The sequence below is a fragment of the Larimichthys crocea genome, chromosome XIX, assembly GCF_000972845.2.
Source record: "Larimichthys crocea isolate SSNF chromosome XIX, L_crocea_2.0, whole genome shotgun sequence".
In the NCBI taxonomy this organism is placed as follows: Eukaryota; Metazoa; Chordata; class Actinopteri; family Sciaenidae; genus Larimichthys; species Larimichthys crocea.
This window is the reverse complement of record NC_040029.1, coordinates 3,140,080-3,167,062: the sequence shown is the minus strand read 5'-3', so window position 1 is coordinate 3,167,062 and position 26,983 is coordinate 3,140,080. Positions and strand designations below refer to the sequence as shown.

The 26,983-nt window shown below is 44.5% G+C and overlaps 2 protein-coding genes across 3 annotated transcripts; one reads left to right on the top strand and one right to left on the bottom strand.

Annotated features, from left to right (window-relative positions):
- Positions 1–8: 8 nt before the first annotated feature.
- On the bottom strand, positions 9–26,983 carry LOC104925358 (glucokinase regulatory protein). Its single transcript, XM_027291820.1, has 21 exons — positions 26,951–26,983; positions 26,811–26,879; positions 26,668–26,736; positions 26,305–26,378; positions 26,139–26,205; positions 26,018–26,071; positions 25,829–25,923; positions 25,642–25,750; positions 25,434–25,552; positions 24,620–24,718; positions 24,176–24,273; positions 23,912–23,988; positions 22,358–22,454; positions 22,171–22,280; positions 22,012–22,089; positions 21,571–21,714; positions 20,917–21,051; positions 975–1,158; positions 622–848; positions 346–501; positions 9–271 (listed from the first exon to the last, which is right to left on the bottom strand). Exons 1-21 carry the CDS (start codon positions 26,981–26,983, stop codon positions 44–46), a joined length of 2,322 nt encoding a protein of 773 aa, XP_027147621.1. The 3' UTR covers positions 9–43.
- rp1l1a (rp1 like 1a) lies at positions 1,917–18,203 on the top strand. 2 transcript variants are annotated; one of them, XM_027291710.1, is made up of 10 exons: positions 1,917–1,986; positions 2,415–2,473; positions 3,358–3,445; positions 8,424–8,676; positions 8,846–9,238; positions 9,337–9,568; positions 9,692–14,040; positions 14,186–15,154; positions 15,239–16,366; positions 16,970–18,203. In XM_027291710.1, the coding sequence occupies exons 4-10, from the start codon at positions 8,443–8,445 to the stop codon at positions 17,420–17,422; spliced, it is 7,758 nt and encodes a 2,585-aa protein (XP_027147511.1). In that variant the 5' UTR covers positions 1,917–1,986; positions 2,415–2,473; positions 3,358–3,445; positions 8,424–8,442; the 3' UTR covers positions 17,423–18,203. The 2 variants fall into 2 exon arrangements, with proteins under 2 accessions (XP_027147511.1, XP_027147512.1); XM_027291711.1 differs by lacking the exons at positions 1,917–1,986; positions 2,415–2,473; positions 3,358–3,445 and adding an exon at positions 6,453–6,644.

The following is a 26,983-nucleotide window of genomic DNA, read 5'->3' as shown; positions in this document are numbered from 1 at the left end:
TACATGGTGTGTGCACATGATCACTGAACCAGGTCCACTGTCCTCACTCTGCATTTCCCGACCTTCTCCGTCCTGTTTTTGTCTTTCCCGATGAATCCGCATGTGAGCCTGCACTGGAAGAGCTGTGATCTTGGAGCCTCCCGGTGGCCAATGCTGCCTGCTGCAGTTTGAGCTGCAGGAGATCACTGATCAGCGAGGCCTCTCTGGTCAGACTCGCCCGCATCTGGTCTTCTGTGGCCTTCACTGCTGCACAAACCAACGCCGACACCCCCTTACGCAGAACAACAACACTAGTCAGGATATGAAAAATGCTTTCTTGTTCGATTATCGCTCGGTGAGTCTGACCTCTTTGTCCAGTTGCTCGTCCTCAGGAACATCAACCGCTCCCAGAGTAATTCTTGAGCCGGCTCGGAGCACCTTCAGCTCCTCCTCCTTCTGAAGCAACTTGGAGGTGAGCTCGGCTTGATGTCGTTGATGCTCCCACTCATGCAGATCTGTGCCCTGCAGCACGAGCAACAAAGCAAAAAGAAGCAAAGGTTAAGAGGTCACCACTCCAATCCTACTAATGTACAAGAGGTACCTGGTTATTTTTCACAAAGCATTGAACAGTGTCTTTGTTACCTGTGCTAGAGGACAGGGTGTGGGTGGCAACTGCACTTCCAAGTGTAGCTGAGCAATGGATATGTTGGCAGCACCACCCACCACCGCGTGGAAAAGCCTCTGTCTCTGCGTGATGCAGGTGTCTGCAAGGTACTGGGTGAACTCATGTCTGTGGACGGAGGTGAGGTGTGGCAAACACTCACACAGCACACCTCTCAGCAAGGACAATATTTTGGGGACATTCAGATCTGGATGGATAGAAAACAATAAAAGCCCGGATGGATTTAATAAACCAAAGCCCAGCAAAAAAAAGATAAAGAACATCTAAACTAGATGATCAACAATGGAAGGATGATGTGTTTGCTCTGACCGACCGTCCAGCTGTGGGAAGATGCCTTTGGCGATCACAGCTGCGCGGATCACGTCAGGCCAGGGGAAGCCGCAGGCCGTGGCGAACATGGCAACATCGTACACAAACTCCTGATGGAAGCAGCGGCGCTCATCACAGAACTCTGGCCAGGAGAAGTGACAGCTGAGCCTCTGCACGCCGGCCTCTCTCTGTCAGAGTCATACAGACACAAGAACACAGGTCATATGTGCTGCAAGTAGAACAAAACACTCTAATACAAGCATGCTTTAAAAGTATTATCAACAAAATAAAAGTCTTTATTATGCCATTATACATTTTAGCTGATACAAGTGCATCATTATAGTTATAATATTTAGTATCTTTGTATATGCTGGAGCTGGCCTCAGACATAGGCAGCTGCTGCTGTTCTGGGCATTTGTTTCTATTTTATAAAACAGTCGTCAGTGTTGCATTAGACTCGCTGGCAGTAGCATTTCCATTATGTGATTTCTGCATTAATTTGATTTGAGGTTTTCTTAATTAATCTCTCAACCGTCAGCACCTTCCACAACAAGCAATTACTACTACAACTTAGCATGTTTCCTTAAGAACTGATGATACAGCATATTAAGTTTATGATTTAATACAGTGAATATCTTACATACCTTTAAATTATCCTGCATGGGATCAATAAGTTTAGAACTATACATCACATATTTATTATCACATCATATTGAGTTGTATATTCATTTATAATCTGCAAAGTGACTATCTGTCAAATAAATAGTTATTTTATTTTGAAATTTTTATTTTATTTTGAAAAAAGCACGGTTTATGTTTTCTTGTGTCCATTATGTTCGTGTGTTAAATCCCCGGCAGCCTTTGAATGCACCATAGCTGATCACATTAAACCTCCAGGTGTTCATGTGAATGCTCAGCCTACCTGCTGCCTCGCTACCTGTGCCATCTCACTCTCTGTGAGGGAATCCATCCTCAACTAACAACACAAGCGGGCTCGGTTGCCATGGAGACGGCAGGTGTATGTGTGCGTGTGTGACGCTGTCAACGCGACTGCGTCACACGTAGGCACGTGTTGGAATGTCTGTTATTTGTTGAATTAAGCTTTATTTTGAAGGTTTCTGTCATATAACTGAATGTTACATAAATTCACAGCATCATGTCATGTTTAATTAATTCATTAACGACTGAATATCAATATAAAAAGAAAATATTCGCACTTATTAAGCCTGATGAGTTGGGCTGACAGCTGTTTGTAGAAATGTTAGTGTCTCTGTAAATGTGAGTGAGTTTATCAGACAACGCCCGAGCTGTAACGAGGCTTATCAGCGCGCAGACAGCAGATGGCTCAGGAAGGTCTAATCCTCTTTAACGTGAATCCCACTCCTCCTCCTCCTCCTCCTCCTCCTCCTCTTCTTCTCCTGCCTCCTTTCTCCTCCTCTGGAAGAACCACACAGGAGGAGAAGGTGGTCTCTAACGTCAACACTAATTGGGGATTATACCAAGGTAGATATAAGCGGCCATACGCCATTTCCGGTCGTGCATTTAAAAAAATAAAAGTTTTGTTTGTTTGTTGTTGTTTTTTTAAATCTCTTTTTGAAAAAATATTACGCAACAATCACATTAGACAGTTCAATGTGAATTTAATTCATATTTTACACATTTTACAAACGTATTTATGTATTTGTTTGTTTGTTTACTGGACAGAATAACTAATTGTTAGTGTCCCAAATACTTACTGTCTAAGGGATCTATGTACATAGTGGACTCACTTATTATTATTATTTATTTTTTGTACATGTATACTTTTTATACTATGTTAGATATAAGAATAATAATATAATAATAATAATAATACATTTTTTAAAAGCACTCTTCTGGATACTCAGACACTGTATATAAAAAAACATCATAGCAGCAAAATAGCATAAACCAGTACACTGAAGACACATTAGACTACGCTTAACATTTAAAGGAAAAATGCAAAATGTTAAATTTTGTAAATTAACAAACAAACATATAAATCTGTCACATGAATATGTCTTTTATTTTGAAAGAGAGATGCTCTATATGACTCTATGATAGTCATCAAACATAGTAAACATTGGCTAATGTATGCGGCACAAACTGAAACGCGCATGTTTTAATTTGGAAGTGTACTTCCGGCGTTGAAGCAGCTTGACGCGTGTGTGAAGCGTGGACATGCGTCTCATGTCTCGGCTCTCCGTGGGGGGGACACCGAACGCGCGGCGCGGCTCTGGCTGATGTGCGTAACGGAGCGGTGCGGCACGGCACACGTCGCTCCTGAATTTAAACAAAACACCACCTGAATTCTTGTTTTGTCCTTTTTTTTTTTCTGGATCTATAACCGGACGTTGATCTTCCATCAGTGCTGTCGGTATGCGTCCATATCGGTGAGACTGACGCGCAAACTCCTCCAAACAAGACAGATGCCTCACCTGACCTGTGTGATCTGTGGTGAGTGGCAATGTGTTTGGTTTGTTTACCTGTGTGCGCGCTGTTTATGTGTTTCATAACTGTGTGTGTGTGTGTGTGTGTGTGTGTGTGTGTGTGTGTGTGATCCAGTTGTGAGGATCAGCTGAGCACCTGTTAATGGGATGAGAGACAAATATAATCTCTGCTTTGCTTTCTTCTGTCCTGCTGACTGAACCAGTTCAGCTTCAGCACTGGCAGAGTCTCACTCACTTTTGTTCCTATTTTCAGGAGAGGAAAAGAAAAGTTGGTGCATCATTTAATAATATATATATTTTTTTAAATAAGAGTTTTTGTTGTTAAACTCACTGCAGGATGACGTGTCTCTGCCTCAGAGCTGTTGTGTAATATCAACAATGCACAAGTGATGCTCTCCTTGATTTGTCCACGAGGAATACTCATCAGCATCAACAGTCTCACGGAGACCAGCTGCTCCTGCCAGCACAGGCTACTCATCCCTGACTTCCTGTCTATCTAGAATTCCCTGGAGCCCACCTGCTTTGTCTTTGTGTCTAATTAAGGCTGTATACGTACAGATTGATGAAAAAAAAGGAGTTACACAAATCTGAGTTATGTAATATTTTAGTCAAGGACATTTATCTCCTGTAAATGGATAAAGTGTAATGTGTAAGCTCGCCTCAGAGGAGTGTTGTAAAGATATTTCTATGACATTTTTGTTGCCGTTCAAACTCGATCTCACACAGTCTCCAGTCAATGTTGCACTGCAGTGTCCCTGAACAGCAATTGAATGAGAAGTCCTGTAAAATCGTCCTTCAGTTGGTTTCCTTTAAAAGAAAGGGTTTTTTACAACCTGGATCACCTTTTGCTTTTCTTTTTAAAGATAACACCCGCACCAGAATTACTCATCTTACATAATACATACTATGAGTAAAATGTTTTGTGACTCACCTGCATGTTGCAGGGGCTCAGTCCTTGCTGCAGCGGCCCCTCTTCGGCTGTCTCTATACAATAAAGGTTCAAAACCCCAAGAAATAATAGTTAATATTGTATAGTTTTGGAAAATAAATTGCATAATCCATCTTTAAACATGCACAACAGGCATGTAAGAGCCACTTAAGTCTCATACCTTTATGTGTTATAACGTGTTATTTATGTTCTGCTATTATTTATGTGCAAAGCCAGTATACATATTGAATAGTGGGGTTATGTTTCTGGCTGCTGATCTTCTGTTCTGATTCGTTGGAGTTGAGTGTGTCGCAGTTCAGGACAGGTTTGTTAATGCTATAAGTGCACGTGAGCATGAAAAAAAGGTGCGGATAATAATATACAGAGACATTAGTGGAGTTACATAGGTAACTAATCAATAATCAATACACGTTTTTGGACATGTAAACTGTATGATGTAGAGAATCCAGTCTGTAATGAGCCAGGCTGAGGTTTATGACTAATTTTTGAATTAATAATCAAATAAATCGTCTTTCAAGTTTCCCTTCCTCGTTGCATTGTGACTGCATCAACTGAATTCAGTTTATGGAGTCAAAAGAAGATACACACTTGGAGCTTGTGGTAAAATAGCCACTATATCTTGTTTATTTTGGCTTTTTAATATCAAATAATTAAACTGTGTTCACTATTAAACATCTGCAGTTCAAGTGCAGTACTGCTCTGGCGAATCATTTTATATTAACAATGGATCAAAAGACTACGTTTCTGTGAAGGAGGGTCACTTGTACTAATGAACCCACAGAGTGTTATCAGCCAGCTCTGCAGTTCCTCTCTGTTTCACTCACCGTTTTAGCACCTTTTAGCTCACTGTTTTGCTCTGTTTCACTCACCGTTTTAGCACCTTTTAGCTCACTGTTTTGGTTATTTTGGCCCCTTACTGTTTTGGTTTACTCTCATCAGCATCATTTCCAGCTGTACTCTACCAGACAGACAAAGAGCTTGTTAGTCTGGGATGCTTCCTATACTGTAGGTTAGGGTTAGGAAAAGAAACTGCAGTTGTAGTGGGTGTTTTGTTTCCCTCATCGACCACAAGGGGCGGTAACGAGCCCAGTTCACACCTTTACCATTTACCTTCGCTTCACCTCTTTCCCTTTGTACCAAAACTCTAGCTTTTCATCAGATAATGTGCGTTTATCGAAACATTAAGGCAACAGAACAACAGTGGGTAATAATAATCGGTGATCTGATGACCAGCTGGTCCTGATTCTCTCATCATTGATTTTTCCATCAGTCCTTCAATAATAATAATAACTAGTTTGGCCATGTGGCAGTTCAATGGGAGCAGCTGGTGTTTTCACCCCGCTGTCAGACAGACTGTCTGTGATCACAGTTCAGTCTTTGACTACAGCCATGTGTGTGTGTTTGTGTGTTAGACAGTCATAGAGAAAGAAACGGAGAATAAGATAGAGCAATGCAAAAAAAAAAGGAGCAATATGTGCTAAAAATGTAATATCTCTGACTCCAAAGTAAACATTTTAGATAGCACACACACACACACACAGACTGCACAGACTGACCACTAGAGGTCAGACCAACTAGACACACCAGCTGAAAGAAACATGGATATGTGAAAATGTAATTTAACGCATTGATTTTTCATTTAACAATCATCAGCCTTCTTCTCCCCTTTACCCTCGCTGACATAACTCATAACTGTAGGAACATTTCAGTCACGAGTTACTCTTCCGAATGATCTTTTTAAATTTGTGCCACAGCATTTCAGTCGGGAACACAATAAACCATCAAATCTTGCAAATTTGCATGTGCTTCTCGACTGGGTCAAGTGCGGCATGCATAAGAACATCACCACCATCTTGGCCTCACCATAGCAACCCCCTCCTTCACACACACACACACACACACACGTACTTAAGCAGGCTTTTGGTTCTATCCTTAGCCCCCCCGCTCCTCCTCCTCCCCCTCCTCCTGTCTTCTTCTCCTCATTTCTCCTCTCCACCCTCCCTCCCTCTCCCTCCTCCGTGTGCCTGATTACCGACTGCCATTTTACCCTGAGAGCTGTGGAACCAGTGGCTCCACTGCTGTAGATCTTAGTGTATGACTCAAGCTGCCACACACACACACACACAAATATATACACACATTCTGACACAAATTGCACAAAATCCTGGTCTGACTCGATCGCTCAGACCCTGCAGGGACAGGAACAGATTCCTCTCCAGCTTTTTCCACACCTCTTTGGACCATGTTTCCTGAATATGTGAGTAGTATAACCAATAGATGGAGACTATTGTACTTACTTGTCAAAATAATTGCTAAATGGCAGAAATTGTTCTTAAGTTCTTATGTGTTTTAGTGGACAAAGTTACAATGGGTCTGTAGTTAGTGGTAAAATAATCTATTGTGATATAATATGCTAAAAATGGGTCGATTTTCACTGCTAGTACTTTACATTATTACATTATTTTTCATGTTTTTTTTTACCTGAAAATGTTCCCCAACTTCTTGCCATCGTCCTCAAAGGGCTACTGCGTGCGTCTCATTGTTAAAATGTTCTATCGACGCACAATCAGTGGTGCTTTGTTGCATTTGTTGTCTCTTAAATTGTAAGAAGTGAGCGAGAAACATGTAAAAATGGGCAAATGATACTGAAAAGTCAGGCTGCAGTAGAGAAAGTAACTGTGCAGCTCTTTCAAAGTCTAAATGTAAAAATAAAGAGGTGTATTCTCAGCTCAGCAGATAATTATATTCTCTGTCATCACTGTTTTGTTGGTCTTTTTTGATGATGAACAATAAGTATCCATCAGCAGCCTCGGTCACCCAGATTATCTCAATCAGGAACTATTTTGTTTGTGCTGTGTCACCCTGGAAACCAATCGGCCGCTGTCGTGGCTCATTTTAAAAAAAGAAATCATGCGGTGAAACTGTTGCAGGCGGGATCAAATCCACGGGGTGATATTTCAGGTGTAAAGTTGTTAAGAGACGGGAGCTGAAGAGGGATTAAAAAGTAGAGCGTCACGTTGGGAGTGTCTACAGCTAAGAGCAGTGATTTGGCCTGTAGTCTAGCCTCATGTGATTTAAAAGCCTGCTAAGCCTGCTGATAACCTTCACCTTATTTCACAGGTTACTGAAAGTCATCAAAGTTATTCATCGTCATGATTATTGCAGTGAACGAAAAGCAAGGTGTCACTCTGGGCTGATGTAAAGTTTAGAATCTCAGCTTCAAGCTCTGTTAGTTCCTTATGTGATCATACAATTATCCACACACAGCTGTGAAATCAACACCAAAAAGAAAAGTATAAAGTTTTTTGTCTTACTTCTCAAATCAGTAAATCGTGACGTTATGAGACGATGCGAAACAGCGTCAGTTACGTACTGTATATTATGCAAGCCGGTTTATGTCGCCCTGCAGAAGCTGGACAGAAACTTTCTACGTCCGTTTCCAAATAGGATTTCTATATGTGTGCTAGGCCGCTGCACTAAATATAGCAGGCAGTGGGAAGCTGTCCTTAACACCTCTATAGATGTAGACGATGTTTGTAGCTGCATTTGATTCATTCACATTATGTTTTCTATTAGTCCACACGTTGCTTATGTCATATTTTTTGACTAAACTGAGCAAATATGTTGTTGTTTTTTTTGTATAGAACATTGAGAACGAGAATTGTCTGGAAATCTGGCAGTTTATAAGCATGTTGGTTATTCACTGCATGAAGGAATGCAGGAAAACAATACTTTTTTGGGGTGGTTTGTCAGTTAAAGAAGCTATCACTTGGAAATGTACTGGTTTGATTTGGAAATGTCAAAATGCTTCCCCTCTTGTAGCCAAATGACACATGTAACAGGTAGTCCGTGTATGGATGTGGATGCCAGGTAGTCCTGTTAGTGGAGGTCCGGTCCTGAATCCTCAATCAAACACCCTAATTAGCAGTTGTGATCTTGTGAGTGTGATTAGAAAGTGTGTGAGCAAAAAAACAAAAATATATTTGTGATTTTAACTGTTTCACTATTCAACAACCACATTTGTGTGTATCCCTAGGTGTGTGTGACATCTCAGCATGCAGTCGGTCCAGGTAGGGATGTGGGACCCGCGCCCCCCATCTAAACATGTTTCGCCCCTGCCCCAGCCACCCCCCTCCAACTTACGCCTCGCACATGTGACCACGGCCACCCCGGCCAAGCGGATCACCTTCTACAAAAGCGGCGACAGCCAGTTCGGGGGCATCAGGATGGCGGTCCACAAGCGCAGCTTCAAATGCTTTGATGCCCTGCTAGACGACCTTTCCCAAAAGGTTAGTGTGTGTAAAATGTCTTTTGAAGCTGAGCGTGTAGATGCGGAAGTGCTCTTTAATATTTTCAACTTGGCAACAGCATTAGCTCTACAGTTTAGAATTGAAGACACATCGACAATAGATCGATGTATGTATTGTACATAAAGTGTGAATGCATACGTGTCCACAGGTGCCGCTGCCATTTGGCGTGCGGACTGTGACCACCCCCCGTGGCACCCATGCCATCAAACACCTGGAGCAGCTCCAGGATGGCGGCTGCTACCTCTGCTCTGACCGGCGCCAGGCTAAGCCAGTCAACATGGAGCTGGCCAGCAAACGCCCGACCATCTGGTACCATCACGGCCACAGGCCCCATCGGCCCGAAAGCTCATCCGCAACACTGCCCGGTCATTTGTCTTACAGACAGAGACGGATCATGCTGGTGAAGAACAGCGAGCCGGGGATGAGGAGGAGCATAGTGCTCAGCAGGAGGTCAACAAGGAGCCTGAGGGCCTTTCTTGATGAGGTGTCTGAAGTGATGCAGTTTCATGTACGCAAACTCTACACTGCAGAGGGACGCAGGGTAAGACGTGCTTCGATTTTGAGGGCACGGTCCTGATTTAAGGTGTGTTTTGTCTTGGTGTGGTGGAAACTCCTGACACTGTCTGGATTTGTTTTCAGATCGACAGCGTGCAAAGCCTGATCACATGTCCAGGTGTGTTGGTGTGTGTTGGGAGGGAAGCCTTCAGCCCGTTGCTGGTAAACTTTATCAGGAAGAGCTCTGAGGAAAAACTGCCTGGTCTTGGCCCCAGGACTCCTGGAAACGGGGCCCGATCTCCTGCTACTCAGGGAACAAGATCCTCATCTCATGGAGCCAGCGAGTGCAGTGAAGGGCATGAAAGCAAGAAAAATGGTAAGCTGTTCATCTTCACAAATGTAAAAAAGGCGCAGGTATTTCAATATACACTCAACAATCCTAAAGGAGTAAAATACAGGTTACATTTACATTTCTTTTTCCTCTCTCCCTCCCCTTCAGTTAACTTTGGTCTGGAAACCAAAAAAAGCATCATCCACCCTCGTTCAGATTCCTCAAACCGCTCGGCCCGCTTCTCCTTGTCTTCAGAGAAGTCATACGGCAATGGTGTCAGCACCTGCTCCCAGGCCAGACCGGGTATTGTGAACGAAGACATTGAAAAGCGCGTCTTGGTCAATAAAGACGGCAGCCTCTCGGTAGAGATGAGGGTGCGTTTTCGTCTCCAAAATGAGGAGACCCTCCAGTGGTCCACACAAATTAAAAAATCTCCGACAACCAATGAATGTTGCCCCCTAAGCCAGGCCCAGCCCCATTACCTGCAGCAGGGTCAATCAGAGAGCTGCTCCGACCCTGATTCCACGTCCTTCGATCCAGAGGGTGTGGATTATTCAAGCCAACCTCGGCACCGTGTCTCAGAGGGGAGCCACTGCCCCTGCTGCTACCAGAGACACGAACAGCAGTACGACTTGTGGGAAAACCCAGCACACATCCACAAAAAACCTCCTGTCCCTCCCCCACGCACATCCAGCCACACTATGATGAGACATACACATTCCTCTAGCTCTTCCTCGTCGTGTAATTCCAGGAGGGTTGTGCGCTGTCGAGCGCAACTCTCCAACAGTGGAGGAGGCTCCGGTTCCGAGCAGAGCCAACTGGTCCAGGAGGAGATGTGTTTGACGGAGCAAGTTGAGCACAGAGTCGAGGTGGAGCAGGATGGAGATACCCATGTCGAGGTGCGCAAGGTGAGCCGGTCCTGCAGCCGCAGTGAAGTAGTTGCCGTGGACAGCAACCAGCGACCATTCAGCCAGAAATCAGTAGAAGATGAAGCAATGATGGAGGACGAGGAGGAGCGTCCGCCTTCTGCAATCAGCAGCTCTTCACATATCCTGCAATCACTGAAAGAGGACCAGGATGATGACCTGCCACCCAGCGTCTCACAGTGCAGTCATAGCAACGGACCATCCCCAACCCCGGCCTTTGCAACGAGAAACGCCTCGGCCTGTTCCGCCAAGAACAACAAGCAAGTGGACGGGGGAGAGAGAGGAAGCAGAGCGGTATCTGCAGCCTCTTCCTGTCGCTGTGGAGGAGACACCCCACATACAAGAGCTGAAGCAGCGGCTGATGATGAGGATGAAGAGATAAAGAGGGCTGGTAGTGGCTTGTCTGGTCACACAGGCACTCAGTCAAGAACATCCAGTGTATGTCCTGATTGCGGAGGCTGCAAACGTGTGGGCAACTCCAATAGTAGAGCATCGCAGAGGTCCCATCATTCCCACAGAGCTTCTCCAAAGCCTGCCACACCCGCCCCCAACCAAGAGAATGCCAATAATGGCAGTGGTGATGATGATGATGCTGGCTCAGATGTTTCAGCCGTGTCAACACAGTCCAACAAGAGCAACCTCACCAAGTGTGGGCGCTCCTCTGCAATATCAAATGTCCTAGAGGGCAGAGCAACTAGTCCCATGTCCACAACGTCTGATCCTGAGGCAACAGGAAAAGAAGAAGAGGAAGAAAGGGCTCCTAGTGCCACCTCGGCTACAAGCCACGCGTCTCATAGATCACACAAGTCTGGCTGTAATAGCAACAGAGAAGAAAAAGAAGAGGAGAGAAGTCACAGTGCCATGTCGGCTCGGTCCAACCTGTCTGCGAAGTCCAGGAAGTCTCACAAGTCAGCTGAGTTGCCTGATGCTGGGACAGGAGAGGAAGAAGAGGGGGAGAACGCTATAGGGCGAGCACTCAGCTCCTTGTCAGCCAAATCTGGTGCTTTTTTAAAGCCAAGTGATTCAGCTGGCAAAGCAGAAAGACCCGAGAGTGTCCTGTCTGCTAAATCGACTAAATCACACGTGTCAGCAAAGTCCGGCACATCTCACAAGTCCACTTGCAGTCATTGTGTGAGAGCAGTATCTCCAGGTGCTAAGGCAGCTGATGAACCTGTTATAGAAGCAACAGGTCAGGAAGAAGGAACGGAGACAGAGGAGAGAGCAGCGAGTGCCATGTCGGCCAAGTCCAACAGATCCCATAAGTCCACCAAAGCTTCCGAACGGTCACATTCTCCAAGATCCGAAACCGGAGGAGATGGAGAAAAAAGGGCAGAGAGTCAAATGTCTGTCAGATCACTTAAATCTAACGCAAAGTCTTCAAAGTCAAACAATAATGGCAATGAAATCGAGGTATCTCAGAGCCTGAGGGTAGCTGAGGAAAAAGACAAGGAGATGGTAGAGGAGGAAACACAGCAGAGGCCACAAAGTGTAATCTCTACTAAAATGGAAAATGAAGAGAGGACAGATTCTGAAACAGGAGACAATGCAGCAGACGGTGAAAAGGCTGAGGACCGGGCTGCAAGTGTTTTATCCGGTAAATCGGCTTCCTCTGCAAAGTCTCGCCACACAAATTGTGACACAAGTTCAAGTGTGGCTTCTCCAGCCAAAGAGACAACAAAGCCGGAGGTGGACAGCATGGAGGACAGAGCCCCTAGTGCCACGTCAGGGAAATCCCACGCCTCTGCCAAGTCCTCCAAATCCCAGAAGTCAAACTGTACCGCGGCATCTCCAAATCCAAATGAAACAGGTGTTCCATCTATTGAAACAAATGGAGGCGAGAAACCAAATGAAGAGAGAGTGGCTAGTGCCATGTCCGTAAAGTCAAAATCTTCACACAAGTCAAATTCTGGCAAGAATCTCAAACCGGTGTCACCAAGTCCTAATGTCACCATCAAAACACCAGAAGGGGTTGATAAGGAAGGCCAAACACTCTCACCCAGGAGGACACGATCCCCACGGACCCACTCACCCAAAGCCCCTGCTGTATCACCCAGAAATCCTCACTCTGCGCAGCAATTGTCGCCTGGCCCCAATGTCGGAGAGACAAGAGGGCCCAGTGCCTTGTCAGTTCACTCCAGAACCTCAGCTAAATCCAGCAGGTCCAATTGTCACTGTGGAGCAGCTTCGGCAAAGAAAGACAAAGAGGTGGAGGATAAGGAGGAAGGGGGAAAGGAAGATAACGAGGAGACTTCGGAGCGAGCTGCCAGCGCTCTGTCGTCCTCAACCACAAAGCAGAGGAGAGAATCAGGAGGCAGCGAGCAACCACTGAGTCGAAACTCTTCAGGGTCAGTCTCTCTTGGGTTGCCAGAAGACCAAGAAACGGCTGACTCAGACAGCGGCAAGTCCAGTTTTAATTATCCAATAAATGCTGAGAGTAAGGGTCCTAAAAGCACAGAGCGGTCTGCCATGGAGGAAAATGTGGAGGGAACAAGGTCTCAAAAGTCCAACCATAATGGCAGTAAAAGCACCTTGTCTCACAATCCTCCAGCGGTCGATATCCCTACTATCGAAACACCAGGACAGAGCGAGGATAAAGGTGAAGATGGTGGAGAGCAGAAAACAGTTAGAGCATCCAGTGCACTTTCAGCCAAAAGCAGCAGGTCACACAAGTCTTGTTGTAACTGCAGTGTCAAAGCAGCAGGTCAACTGCTTGACACAACAGCAAACAACATGAACGCCTCAGACAACCGGACCTCGTCTGCACTGTCATCAGCAAGTGCTAAAATCCGCAGCAAATCCCCTGCAAGTGCCAGTGTTAAAAAAACTACTGGTGATTCAGCAAATAATGAACACCAAGCTGTCAGTAGACCGGCTAGTAAGTCTAAAGGGAAAGATGTTGCAGACAACAAGGCGGCCAGTGTCCACTCCAAGAGCCCCTGTCGCCTCAAGCCTAAAACATCAAATTCTCAAAAGAAAGAATCCTCAAGCCCCTGTTCTGAACACAGCTCCAGACCAAACAGCAAAGTGGAGTCATGTACTGAGAGCATTCTGTCTCACTCTCTGTCCGCTGCTGACCTGCTGAAGGAAACCATGGCTGCCGGGCGTCCACAAAGCCGACAGTCGAAGGCCAGCGAAACCGGTGACAAGCCCAAGAGTGAGAAAAGTGGGAGAAGTCAGAAAAGCAGGAACAATGCAGATCAGGAGGAACTGACACCTGCCTGTCTCCCCAACGCTTCCCCCAACGAGGTTGTCAGTGACTGGCTACGGAGCATTCCCACCGACAGCACCACGCTTGCACTTGGTGATGAGGAGAAAACGATGGAAGAGAAACCTGGAGAAGAGGCAGCAAAGGAAAGTCCGGAAGATGAGGCAGAAGAGGAAGAAGACAAAGAGGAGGAAGCTGAATGTGATGCAGCAGAGGAGGAAAAGAGTTCAGATCCAGCTCCAGGCGATGCAGAAAGAACTTCTCCCCATCCAAACACTCAGCCGTTGTTGAGCAGCGAGTCTCTGCCCAGGAACTGGCATTCTTCAGTTGCAGTGATGAAAGTTCTCCTGAGCTCTTCTCCGGGTCGATGCCGCAGCATGCCTGAGGTAAGCCAGTTTGAATATCTTCTTGGTTATGTAACAAACAAAAGGTCAGGTCCTTCTATATCACTGGCCCCCTAACCATTTTGGCTTGTAGAACCCTTAAATAAAATATACATGTAACATTATCCATATTCTCTGCTGTCTGTAGGTGTCTCCAGTTTATGGTCGTAGACTGAGCACATCAGCCAGGGGGTTCTTGGACTGTCTGGCCCAGCTCCAGCTCATTGAGCCTGTAGTGAGCCCTGGCTACGACCAACAGAAGAACTGCAACCAGCGCTATGAGGACATTATGGCTATCCTTCAATCCCTCTGGCTCACTGAACCCAGAGACATTGACGTTAGTAAAGAGCAGGTGACTCCACCGAGATCCTCATCCGGCGTGGGTATGAGCAGTGGCTCCGGTGGATCAGGAAAGGAGAACGAAAACCAAGGTGGGGATGAAACAACGCAAAACAAGACCAATGAGGAAGAATCTCTACATGAGGATGAGGAAGCGGAAAAGGTTGTAGAAGAGGATGGGGAAGGAAACGCAGAGGTAGGACACAAGGAAACTGAGGTAGAACCTGACGAGACATCTACGGAGCAAACTAAGACGATAGACGAAGAACCAGCACAGGAACCAGTACAGAGTGAAGAACAAAGTACAGTCCCTCCAAGTCTGGACAGCCCGAAAGCCACTGAGAATCCCTCATCTTCAGAGGCTATCGACAGCTCCAAATCCCCCACTGATAATGAACGGGAGACGCTGGAGGGTTCCAGCTCAGGCACGCCTCCTACTGTCTTGCGAGCATCATTGTCAAGAAAAGTATCCCAAGACCCTGATCCGGTGTGGGTCTTGCACCTCTTGAAGAAGATAGAGAAACAGTTCATGAACCACTACATTAACGCGATGGCAGAGTTCAAAGTCCGTTGGGACCTGGACGACAGCCTCATCCTTAACACTATGATCTCTGAGCTCAGGGACGAAGTGAGCCGGCGCATCCAGAGCAGCATCCAACGAGAGATGAGGAAGATTCAGAGTCGTGCTGGCAAGTTGGGGAAATCACCCCGGCCTCCGCAAGGAGAGAACCTCTCCAGGGAGTCCACCATGACAGAGAAGAGGCGTCGTATGTTGAAGGTAATTCCACCACAGATCCTCTGTATATCTATTAAGGTAATGCTGCCTGAAAGACAGATAGATAATGTTTGATTTACTTTTCAGGTCATGAAGAACCAGTCAGTGAAAACCGGTGACTCCCTCAGTGATGGGGAGATGACAGGCGATTGCAGCGACCAGCGAAGCGATGACGAGTACTGTCCCTGCGATGCTTGCGTCCGCAAGAAAATGGCCGCCCGACCTCTCAGAACAAATCCACCAGCAGCAGAAGCACCAGTGGTGATGGAGTTTGACCTCCTTAAAATACTGCAGCTGAAGAAAAGCCCATCGCCTGCAGCCGCGCCACCGCCAGCGGAGGAGAAAGATGATAGCGTGGCGGTAGATGAGGAGGGGAGGAATTTAGAGGTAGTTGAGGAGGAAGAGGAGGAGGAAACTAAAGAGGATATCAAAGCTGATGTTCTAGAGGAGACAATCCCAGAGGAAGCTGAGGAAAAAGAAGATGTGGGTGAGGCAGGAGAAGGGGAGGAGGTAGAGGAGGAAAAAGAGGAAAACAGCATAGGTGATGAGGAACAGGTAAACGGTGGTGAGGAAGCTGGGGAAGAGGAGATATCAGGAAATGGAGAGGCAGCAGAGGCACAATGTCAATGTCAGTGTGGCGGAAATGAGGAGGAGAGCGACAAAGCAGAAGAGGGAGAAGAGGTAGAGGAGGAATCAGCAGAAGGAGAAGATGCTGAAGAAACTAGCAACAACACGGGTGAGGATGAAACAGCGGATGATGAAGAGAAAGCCGGAGAGGAAGAAGGGAAGAGTGCAGAGGATGAAGGGGAGACAGGGGGCAACGAGGGAGAGACAGAAACTGGGGAAGAGGAGAGTGACAAGGAGACGGTAAAAGAGGCAACAACAGGAGAGGAAGGAGAGACCACTGAACATAGTGAAGGTGAGGAGAAGGAGGGAGAGGCAGAAGAATTAAAGCCAGAAGAAGAAGAAGAAGAAACGACGACTGGCAAGGAAAGTGGAGAAGAGGAGGCATCTGGGGAAACGGAGGATGACAGCGGCGCGAAAAATTCGACAAATGATGAATCTACATCGCCGGCAGAAGAGTTTGTGGAGGGAAACGTCAGCGCTTCAGCCGAGGCAGAGGATGAAGATGACGGAGATGATGGTACCAGAGAGGGGGAAGAGAGTGGGGAGCAGGAAAAAGAGGCATCGGAGGAGGAAGGAGCCTCACCCCAGGTAAGATAAACGACTTTCAGAATATTGATCCATGCACATGAATATGCAACACGAGATCAGGTTACCTCCAAGTAAAGTGGTTCAAGTGATCTCACAAAATCACTTGAACCACTTGACCAAAACTACAAAAATAAAACCCAGGTTCTGAGATTTTAAGCAATAATTGAATTATTTAACTGCTTTTAAGTAATATAAAGTAGGTTGGATCACATAAGTAACTGTTCCTACTATTTTTAAATCACCGCTGAGTGCCTGGACATGACTGCTGGGTTAAAGTGTACTGTACCTTAAAGAAGAATCTGACCTACAGCAACCCTAATCACTAAGTCTAAGCCTGTGGGAAAAGATAATCTGGCTATCCAATTAGACAGACTGAACAAATCTGTTTTGTTTGGCAGCACCTCAGTGCTTCCACTGATGGACGTCTGCTGTTATTGACAGTCACAAAAACCTTCTGCCTCCCAGCACTGATACAATGAAACTAATTACTTGTGCTCTTGCTGTGCAATTAGTATGTAGCTATAATTACTGCCACGTAGCTGCCCAATTTAGTTAATTACAAGTGGTCAGAGAAGATTTACTGTTATTTTGTTTAACTCTCAGGAACAGGGGGTGACCGAAGGAGAGGAGGCAGACGCCGAAGAGTCAGACTCTGACGACAAGCGTCCGAGTGATACCAGTGCGGACGAATCGGGATGTGAGGCGGCTGGAGCCACAGGAGAGGAGGGGGAGAAAGACTGCGGAGAAGAGGGAGGTGAAGAGGAGGTTGTAAAAGATGCTGTTAAAGAGGATAAGGACGGAGAGGTGAAGGAAAAGAAAGGAGAGGCTGTTGCTCTCCTCCATCAGTTCACCAGGACCTCTGTGGAGTCCCAGCCCGGCTCGTTGGAGGACATTAACACAGAATCACCCCAAAATCCTGTTAACTCCATAGAAGTGCCCAAAATATCTGCTGGTGTATCCAGCGGTGGTGGTGCGGGCCAGAGGAGGAGCCGGTCACCAGCCAGGGTCAAACGTCGCAAACCCAAGGAGTGTGACGAGGAACTGGATGACTATTAACTCACAGAAACTCAACATATGGTGTGGATTGACAGAGACTCCCATTAACCCTTCAGGGGTAGAATTATGTAGGTAAAAACTGTAACCAAAAAAACACTCGAAGCACTTTATCACTCCAGATCCAGTGTAGGAGGAGTCCCAGTGATTTACCCGTAGAATATTGAAACTTGAAACCATCACCTTATCCTATTTAATCATGACATACATTTGTAATGGTTATATATCTTCATTTTTTAAGTTGACTTCATGTGTATTTCTGTACTGTATGTGTACTATTCTGACACTGAGTGTGTTATGTGAACTCGGTTGTGTGTTCAAGTGGACGACAGGTTTAATGACTCATTTAGCCATTAATATACCGAGTACCTCGATTATATGTTAGATGTTAATTGACTGTTTTAGTAGTATTTGACAGAACCAGTGTATTGATGCTTGGTTTATGAATCAGTACAAGTCTGTCTATCATTAACTCAGTGCTGTATTCTCAGGGGTAAGGGCAGCCAGTTTGCATCGTCTTCTAGCATTACCTGCTTAGTCTGAAAATAATACTTCGGTTTAAACCCACTGAAGCTCAGTGACATAACCTGATTACCTTAAAGGAATAGTTTTGAAAAAAATTTGCCTGGAGTTAGATGAAAGGATTGACGCAACTTTCATGTCAAGCAAGGGGGACCGTTAGCGTAGCTTAGCACAAAGACTCAAAGCAGGGGGAAACTGCTAGCCTGGATTTGTCCAAAGATTGTGAAAGATAACAGAATCCATCTACTAACTTACTAATTAATTGCTGTATCTGTTTATGTATGTGTTTATGTATATATCATATATATATATATATATATATATATATATATAATATTATATATATATATATATATATATATATTATATATATATAATATATTATTCTATATATTTTATATATACTCATTACATACACACACAAGGAGTTTTTTGCTGGGCCGGGGGTAGTGATTAGCCGGGTGTAGTGATTTTCTCGGAGTAATGTGGTTGCCAGGAAAACATAACGTGTTACTTAGTGACCATTAGAGTTGCCACATTGTTCTAACCTCTGGACAGAGCCAAGCCAGCAGTTTCCTCTTTGCATACAGTGTCTATGCCAGCTAAGCTAAGCTAATAATAACTCCCGGTTACATCTTCTAATGTAGCACACGGATGAAAGATGTCAATCTTCTCATCTGGTTCGGCAAGAAAGTGAATTAGCACGTTTGAAAAAAAATGTTGAGCTATTCATTTAAGTATCTTTTGGATTCGTTTCTTAAAAATGTATTCTGTATTTTAGTAGTTTTATCGTATTCAGTTCCCTTTAAACATGCTTATGCGTAAACTCTTCAGTAAGTGTACCTCGTTATATTTGCATAGTCCAATTACTGTGATCATTTACTGTACATGCATTTCTTTTCCAGGAATCCAGTTGAAAAACTAAGTGACACTGAGCATAACGGTGTGTTTCGAGCACACAAAAATCCTGGAGGTAGACGTCAGGTTGATGTAAACCTTCCTCTGCTGCATAAATTCAAGAGCTCTTTTTAATAAGGTGTTACATGCTGTAGATTCAGGTGGGGTTTGCATAACCAGCCATGTGTAACAACAGCGTGAAAGCGTGTTACTGATGCCTTACTGTATCTGTGGTTATATGAAGGTAGATCAACAAAAACAGAGTTTTTCAGAGTTGTTTCCTGACATCTCCTCTCTCTGTAAGCGGTTCTCCAGCAGAATCAGAGAGCCTGTTAAAGAAGCTGAAATGGATCAAAGCTGCTCTTTAAAAAATGCTGGAATAATATATATTTTAAGACCCCCTAAGGAGTATTTTCTCACATTTAACCCAAACCAAGCTGAGTGAGCTGGGCTCCAGGCTTACTCCCTAAATGTACCCTTACTCCCCTCACCGAGATATTCTGCATCTGTGTTCAGGACAGTGTGAATGAGGTAAAACATGTGTATCTATTATTGTTTAGTCTGACAAAAGCCTCCTATTTGTGGTACCAAGAGGGTGTGTGTGTACCTATGCTGCTATTGGTCTGTTTTTGGCTGTCCATCAGTCTGTGACATGACCAAGTGAACATCATGTACCCAGAGCAAATGAACATATGAATGTAATAATGTTGAGAAATTAAATAAAAACGCACAGGATGGTGATCTCTTTATTTCACTGTTTTTCACTAAAAACAAACCTTGACAGCGTTTGCTGGGGATTATTCATAACAATGACCGGACGTGTGAGCGGTGTAAATATGTTTTCGAAGGCTGCGATGATCACAAATTAAAAATGCATTCAGCTCTGTTGTACTGTGTCGGCAGCAGCAATGCAGGTAACTGACTAAACAAGCAGTGTCACGATCATCGCAGATGTTTTTGATCTGGCTCATTTGACATTGTTTTTCTCAGTTGGAGCACCATGTGCTTTGCCTCAACTACAATTTCAGAATATAGACTATCAAATGTTTCACTGTCTAAAGTAACAGTCCTTGGATTTGTCTCCAGGTGACAAACACTACCCCTTTTTATTACTTCACACATGTTCCTATAAATACTGAAAAATACTTGGTCATGCTTTTTGATGTTTGCCTTCCTGTGCTTCCCTACTGAGTTTGGCTCTGCTCCAAAAGGTGTTTCCAAAGCTGCTCAACTGCTCTCAAGATACACACACGTCACGCTAATCCAGAACCTGTGTGTGTGTGTGTGTGTGTTGAATCACACAGGGATTGAGGCTGACTTGCATCACGCAGACCGATATGGTGCCTCCTGAAAACTGTTACAGAACAGGGTGAAACATCAAACATCACCCCAGGATCAGCCCTGGACTTGCTGACGTAATTCAGTTATGCAATATATGACGTTTAGTTCTGATTCAGTGTAACATAAATATATTTGAGTTCATTAGTGAGTCGTTAAACGGAGATAATAATTGGTCAGGAGGAGTTTAATACACCAGGAGACTCAAAAAGTACAGAAAGTGTCATTTTTATTACCTGTATTTTCTATAATCTAACATCTTATATGAAACAACATATTTCAAAACAAACCTCCAAAATTCAAACCTCAATACAGTATAGTTCATTTTGTGTCTTATAATTAATATTGGCTCATATTCAAAGCAATAACCAATGACGTGTGCACCGGTGTCAGCTGTCATAATTAAACTAAATATAGTAGAAATCAATGTATCTGAGTCCAACATTAAGACCGACCCATGACCTCTCTGTGAAGGGTTAATAGAAGATTGATTGAATGCATCTATATAGTAGATCTGCGAAGGGCCTTCGTGACCTCATGCAATGTCAGTTACGATAGGCACGCCTCCACAGCGTCCCTTACAATTGGCTGTTGCTCCAAATGAGACCTCGCCTCCACGAGAGAGCAACCAGTCAGCAAACAGACCAAAGCCAGAGGGACCACCTACACACATAACACAGAGAAAATGTAACACAGCCAGCCACTGATCCAGTACTTTACCCACCTTAGTGCATCCTCACCTTGGTCCTGTTCCTGGCAGCACGTGTATGTGTGTTGATATCAGACGATGTGATGTCCACTGTCAGCTTGTCCACTTGGTAGATGGCCTTCAGAAGAGCTTCCTCACATTGGGACTGAGGACAGCCGGACAGCTTCTGGAAGGAGCATGAGGCGTGCAACTATTTTGTGACTTGGGTCGAGTGGGTACGAGCGTGTTATGTAAAAATGCTTTACAGCATTATATCACACACCATCACCACCACTGTGTTCTCACAGTACAGACTTCATGACAAATGCAAGAGAATGAAGAGGACGTTGATGGAGGAAACCAAGAAGAGTGACCAAGCGAGAGGCCTGACAGGAGGAAATCTCGGATTTTAGTTGTTGGCAGGAGAAGTAGTGCAGATGAGGGAAGTGGGAACAGGTGTGAAGATGAGTCAGGAAGTCAGGTTGATGGAGAAAGGAAGGAAATATGAGGACACCTGGTGGATGGAGGAGGAAAAGGCAATGAAGGGGCCTGGAGAAAGTGAAATGTGGCTGGGGGGGAGGGAGAAGGAGACATGTCCTACACTATAGAATATATATATATAGACTATAGACCTACCTATAGACTGTGATACTCATTAACTCATTAAACTCAGAAAAAGGATGAGGCACCGCGGGTGTAACTGTACCTGGAGTAAACGTGTGGCTCTGCAGTACAGTTTGCTGTTGGTGGCCTGCACGTCGATCATGTGGTTGTGGTAAATCTTCCCCTTTAAGACGTGAGCGCCGGTGCTCACGGCGTTCAGCAGCAGCTTGGTGGACAGCTCCCACTGCTGATGAGAGAGTGAGAGAGAGGGAGAGAGAGAGAGAGAGAGAGAGAGAGAGAGAGAGAGAGAGGCGGCATCGATTTTCTGTCCTCTGTGCATTTATATAAGCTACACTGAGAGCAAACAGTGAAAGCATAAACACATAAGCTGCCATCTGAAATAGAGTTATAGAACACGAGAAATTATAAAAAACTGAAAGACTAAATGAGTGTCTTAACATTTAATAAACACACACTCCTTCTGTATCTATATGAAAACACACTCTAATGGGTCACTGGATCAATGTGTGTGTTTGTGCTGTACCATGCGCAGCAAGCTCCCTGAAGCAGGTGACGGCCAAGTGATGTGTAGTGAAGATGAACACAGATCATTGACATCATCCTGCAAGAACAACGCAGACTGTATGTGACACACACAGCAAGACAGACAGACAGCCACACAGACAGACAGACAGACAGCTACTTGTTGTGCAGCAGCTGCAGTGTCTCCATCGACCCGATGATAAACAGCGTGGAGGTTGGACGTCTTCCCTCTCACTCTGCGCGCCAGCTTCACCACTTCGCTGACATCATCTGCGGGGAGAGAGAATCCGTCACGACGAATATGTTTGATTCGAACTGGACAGAATCCAGACATTGTCATATCTCACCAGAGTGCGTGTAGAGAAGAAGAACAAAGTCCTTGTCAGTGAGGGAGGGCAGGACTAGACGCAAGAAATCCTCATGTGCTATGCAAAAATCCGGACCCTGGAGGGAAGGAAACATATGAAATGTTTAAAGTCGTCTTCATAACTGGGTCCAAAAAGAACTCGGCAACATTCATTCATTTTCCATAAACGCTTATCCTTGTCAGGGTCACAGGGAGTTGGAGCCATTGGGGCGAGAGGCCACATAGAGACAAACAATCTTGCTGTGAGGTGTGATCCAGCAACATTTGACTGTGACTGTGTAATGACTGTGATGCCAGACCACTGCCAATCAAATCTCTTCAAATCACACCCACACAGTCCTGACGAAGCCGATTAGCCGGGTTGTTAAACTCTTACTAACACCTAAGAATGCTTTTTCTTTTCTTTCTTCAGCCTTTGATTGCTGTTACGGGAATTTTTAAAGAAAAACCCTTAAATAAGGAGGATCGGATTCAAAAGTTTAAGTTGAATTTATTGTTCTTGTACAAGAGGAGAGTTTCACAGTGCAACACACTAAAAGGGTTACAGAGAAAAAGGCTCTCTGACAGTTGGTTCTTGTACATTTTCCTGAAGATGGACTGTCTCAACCCCTGTAAATTGTTAACAGTCAATTTGCACATAATGCATTTAAACAGCTTACTTCAACATATCACCTAATGAGTATCTTGATGTCATCTCTCTGACCTGTCCCTGACTCATTCTGTTCTCAAATCCCTCTATTTATACATTAACCTGAACTTTACCTTACCCTGCCAGTCTGAGTAAAACATCGATAAAGGGAAGTGCCCTATGGACAAATAATGTAAGAACAAACATTGTATAAGTTAAAACATCTAACTAGCTGTGTAACCCTAATTGTTTATAACAATTGCTTCTTTTGTTATGATATTTGTTACAGGATATGGAGCATTTGGAAGGGTTGGATAAGCAATTCTGATCTCCAACAACGACATACAGGAGAAAAAAGATGGTTCACACTTCACATGACACATAATCCAGTAGCAGAACAGCCGGATCGACAATTTTGCATCTTTAAATATACAAAATAACAAATGTTTCTCTTCTTTACAAAGCAGATAAAAAAAATAAATACTAAGTGCAAACTTAATTAAAGGGGTCTGATAGAGAGATTAAAGCGGATGAATTAAAAGCAGACATCGTGAAGCAGGTACACCCGGGATGTATTTCATACTAATACGCTTCTGGGTTAATCTACAGCACAGACAGATGTGTCATTACACACAAAATATGAGCTAGATTTCACTTTAATTGGATTGGACTTGGATTTGAGACATTTTAATACTTTGTAAGGTCTTCAGAAGAGAAATCTTCATGTTTGGAGTCAGCTGGCACTGACAGAGAAATGTTAAATCTCCCGTAAAGTGTCAGTGTTTCATCGTTTGAAACCATGCAGTGGTAGAATTGTGTCATATCGTTCTCTGTTTGCAATAATTACTTCTTCTTTGATTCTCTTTAGTTTAAACAGATGTTCGTTTGTTGTTTCCCTTCACATACCAGTGAATTCAGGGGACCCTCACTGTTGCTCAGCTCTCTGTATCCTCCACTGATGAAGCCTCGAACATCGTCATAGTCTCTCACACACACACACACACACACACACAGAATATATATCATGCAAATGTAAAAGATGTGTCTCTTGCAGATGACTCTTCACATCTGTGCTCATTAGCCACAGATTGTTTTAGATTTACTGCATCTCCTGTGTGTGATTCTGCACGGTGTTACCATCCACGTGCTCGTACATCACACTCCTCTCACCTGCTCCAAACGTGGGGTCACACTCGCTGGCGTCGACGAGGCCCAGCACAGCGAGGGAGCCCCAACCCAGGTAACACACACGCCCGCCACGCCGCAAACTGAAACACACACATTAGAAAGTTCAAATTTAATTAACAGAACATACAATTATATCATCTTACACACTGTGAATGTCTGCAATACTGTCTGTTTGATGGGTAGAAAAAGGATCATGTTGTGCCCGTGTGGGCTGTAGATCACTGGAAGCTTTGGCAGAAGCTAATCCACCTTGACTAATGTCATTATTGTGGGTTTCAGTGGAGAGTTTCCGATGCGTTTCCATCCACCTCCTAACAAATGAAATTAACTGGGTTTTTTTTTCGAAAAAGTCACTGCTGTTTCATTTCAGCGTGTCACTGTGAAATGTCAAGGATAAAGTGAGAGGTGTAAAACAGGATGTTCCACCTCTGTCCAGCTGCCTCCAACAGAGCAGTCATCCCCTCGCTCTGAGCGTAAGTGATATCCAGAGTTTGCTCGTATGCCTTCATGCACTGCAGCACGCCCCTAAAGAAACAAACACAAAGCAGCTGTCTTTAGATAATAAAGGCAGGTACAAAGATGTTTGGACATGTGTTCATTCATTCAGCGCTGTGCACGCATGTACAGTCTAGTAAATAATGACTGTACAATCACAGGATCTCTTTTCAGCAATGACCTCTAGAGGTCAGCAGCACACAATGAAACACAATGAAAGAGAACATGAACAATCAGTGTACATTTCTCAAAAGTAAGTGTATCTATTCAACTTTAGTATTTATTTCTATCTATACCATCAGTTTATACCGCGGGTTTCTGAAGAGAGGTTTAAAAGCTCAGAGTGTGGTGGTGGTTCCTCTTCCGCCTCCCGTCTGATCTAAAAAATCGGCAAAGACGTGGATTATCTGCAGACCTGAGGTGGGCCAAATGACACCTGGGTGCTCAAACAAACCACACTGTTAATTATTTATAACTTTAAGCTTTAATATCATTTGAACAGGTGAGTTCTATAAAAAATGTACCCTCAGTACAGTTGTACCAGGTTGTAAACATGTTTATTTCTGCTGTGAAGTTGGATATTTTACTTATGGAGACTGACTTCCTCTGTATCCACCCTCAAGTGGACGTTTCACGCACTTCCGCATAGGTTTCACTTCACAGCAATGGAGGTTGCCACTTGGGGGTAACACCTATGCCTACCAACACCTTTAAAGGTGCAAGCTTTCCCTTGTTTTCTGCTTACTTGTATGTGATGGGTGTGTTTGCGAAGGCGGCAGCGTGAGCGGCAGACAGGACGACCTCCAGGAGAATCTTAGTGGCGCTGCCTCCCTTCATCCTGGAAGAGCCACTGATGGCCTCTGGCTGAACACACAGAGTCAAGAGCCAAATTACAGACCCACTGCTCTCTTGAGTCAAACTAAAGTATGATGATAACAAGTCATGGTTCATACTCCGACTGCTGGGTTGAGGAGGAAGGCCTTATGACTTCTTTTGGCCAGCGCCTGCATCCTTTGCACCACGCTGCGAAAAGTCAGTGTGGAGCCTGGCATGGGCTCATCCCTAAAAGATGGTCATTTTGGATTTTATTTCAACACTGCCTCTAATTTAACGACCACATGTGTACACACACTGACGCACCTGGCCTGGTGTGCGGGATTGAAGCCAACCAGTACAGGAGTGTAGACGTCAGAGTGCCGCAGGCAGAAGTCCAGCTGACCTGCCACGAATGGAGCCTAAGCAGCCAGAAATCAATAGCACACAAACTAACTAAATCAAGTCACGTGCCAGTTTGCAAAATTCAGATGACGACCAATCGGAGTGACTTACAGATAATCCGCAGGAAATACCAATGAACAAGACCCGCTTCTTTCCCTCACAGACCTACAGGGTGCCGAGAACAGTTTCAGTTTGTCTGCATGCAAACGAGTGAACACACCATGCCCCTTACCTTCTTCAGACTGAGCATGCCCAGTTCGGGGTCATCTTCAGGAGCTTCTTGGGAGGATAGCAGAGCTCTGAGTAAAAATGAGATGTATATATATATATATAAATATATACACATACATAAGTATAATAAGTATAATCTTGTTTAATGTAACTAAACTCCAACAAACCTGTCTCCTCCTGCAATGATGTACGAATAGACTGGACTCTGGTTCAGCTCCTTCAGTGCTCTGTTGAAAACTGACTAACAACACACACACACACAAACACAGGACGTCATTTTTCATAAAACAAGTGAGATTTGATCAGATGATTTCATTAAAGTGTCATTATCCTAGTCTGCTTTGCTTTGCGACATCACTTTTCATTCTCGAGCATTAAAAAATTGTCTTTTTATCATTATGAGACCAGTAGATCTTTTTCATGGCTGCTGTGGAAAAAAGGACTGTGAACTTAAATAGTGTTTGCTTTCTTATTCCTGGTGTGCAAGTGGGAGTAAATCACGTGGGGGAGCATTTCAGGACAACATTTACCGTGATGAGGAAAGCCATTCGACCAGAAGTCCCACAGCCACTCAGTACAACAAGGCTGTCCTGAGGATCCTGTGAAAGAAGTACAAGACAGGCACTAACAACACGGCTGACAGACAAACAGAAATACAGACAGAGGGATGTACCTTCAGAATCAGCTCCACCCTCTGAGCAACCTCCATTAACGTCTCCACCACTTGTTCGCTCAAAAGCCTCTAAAAGGACAAAAAATTGAAGAAAAAAATCCAAAACAAAAGTCTACACATTGTGTATTGAATAGCTGCACCTGGTAGATAGCTCCTGTCTCTTCTTGAAACAT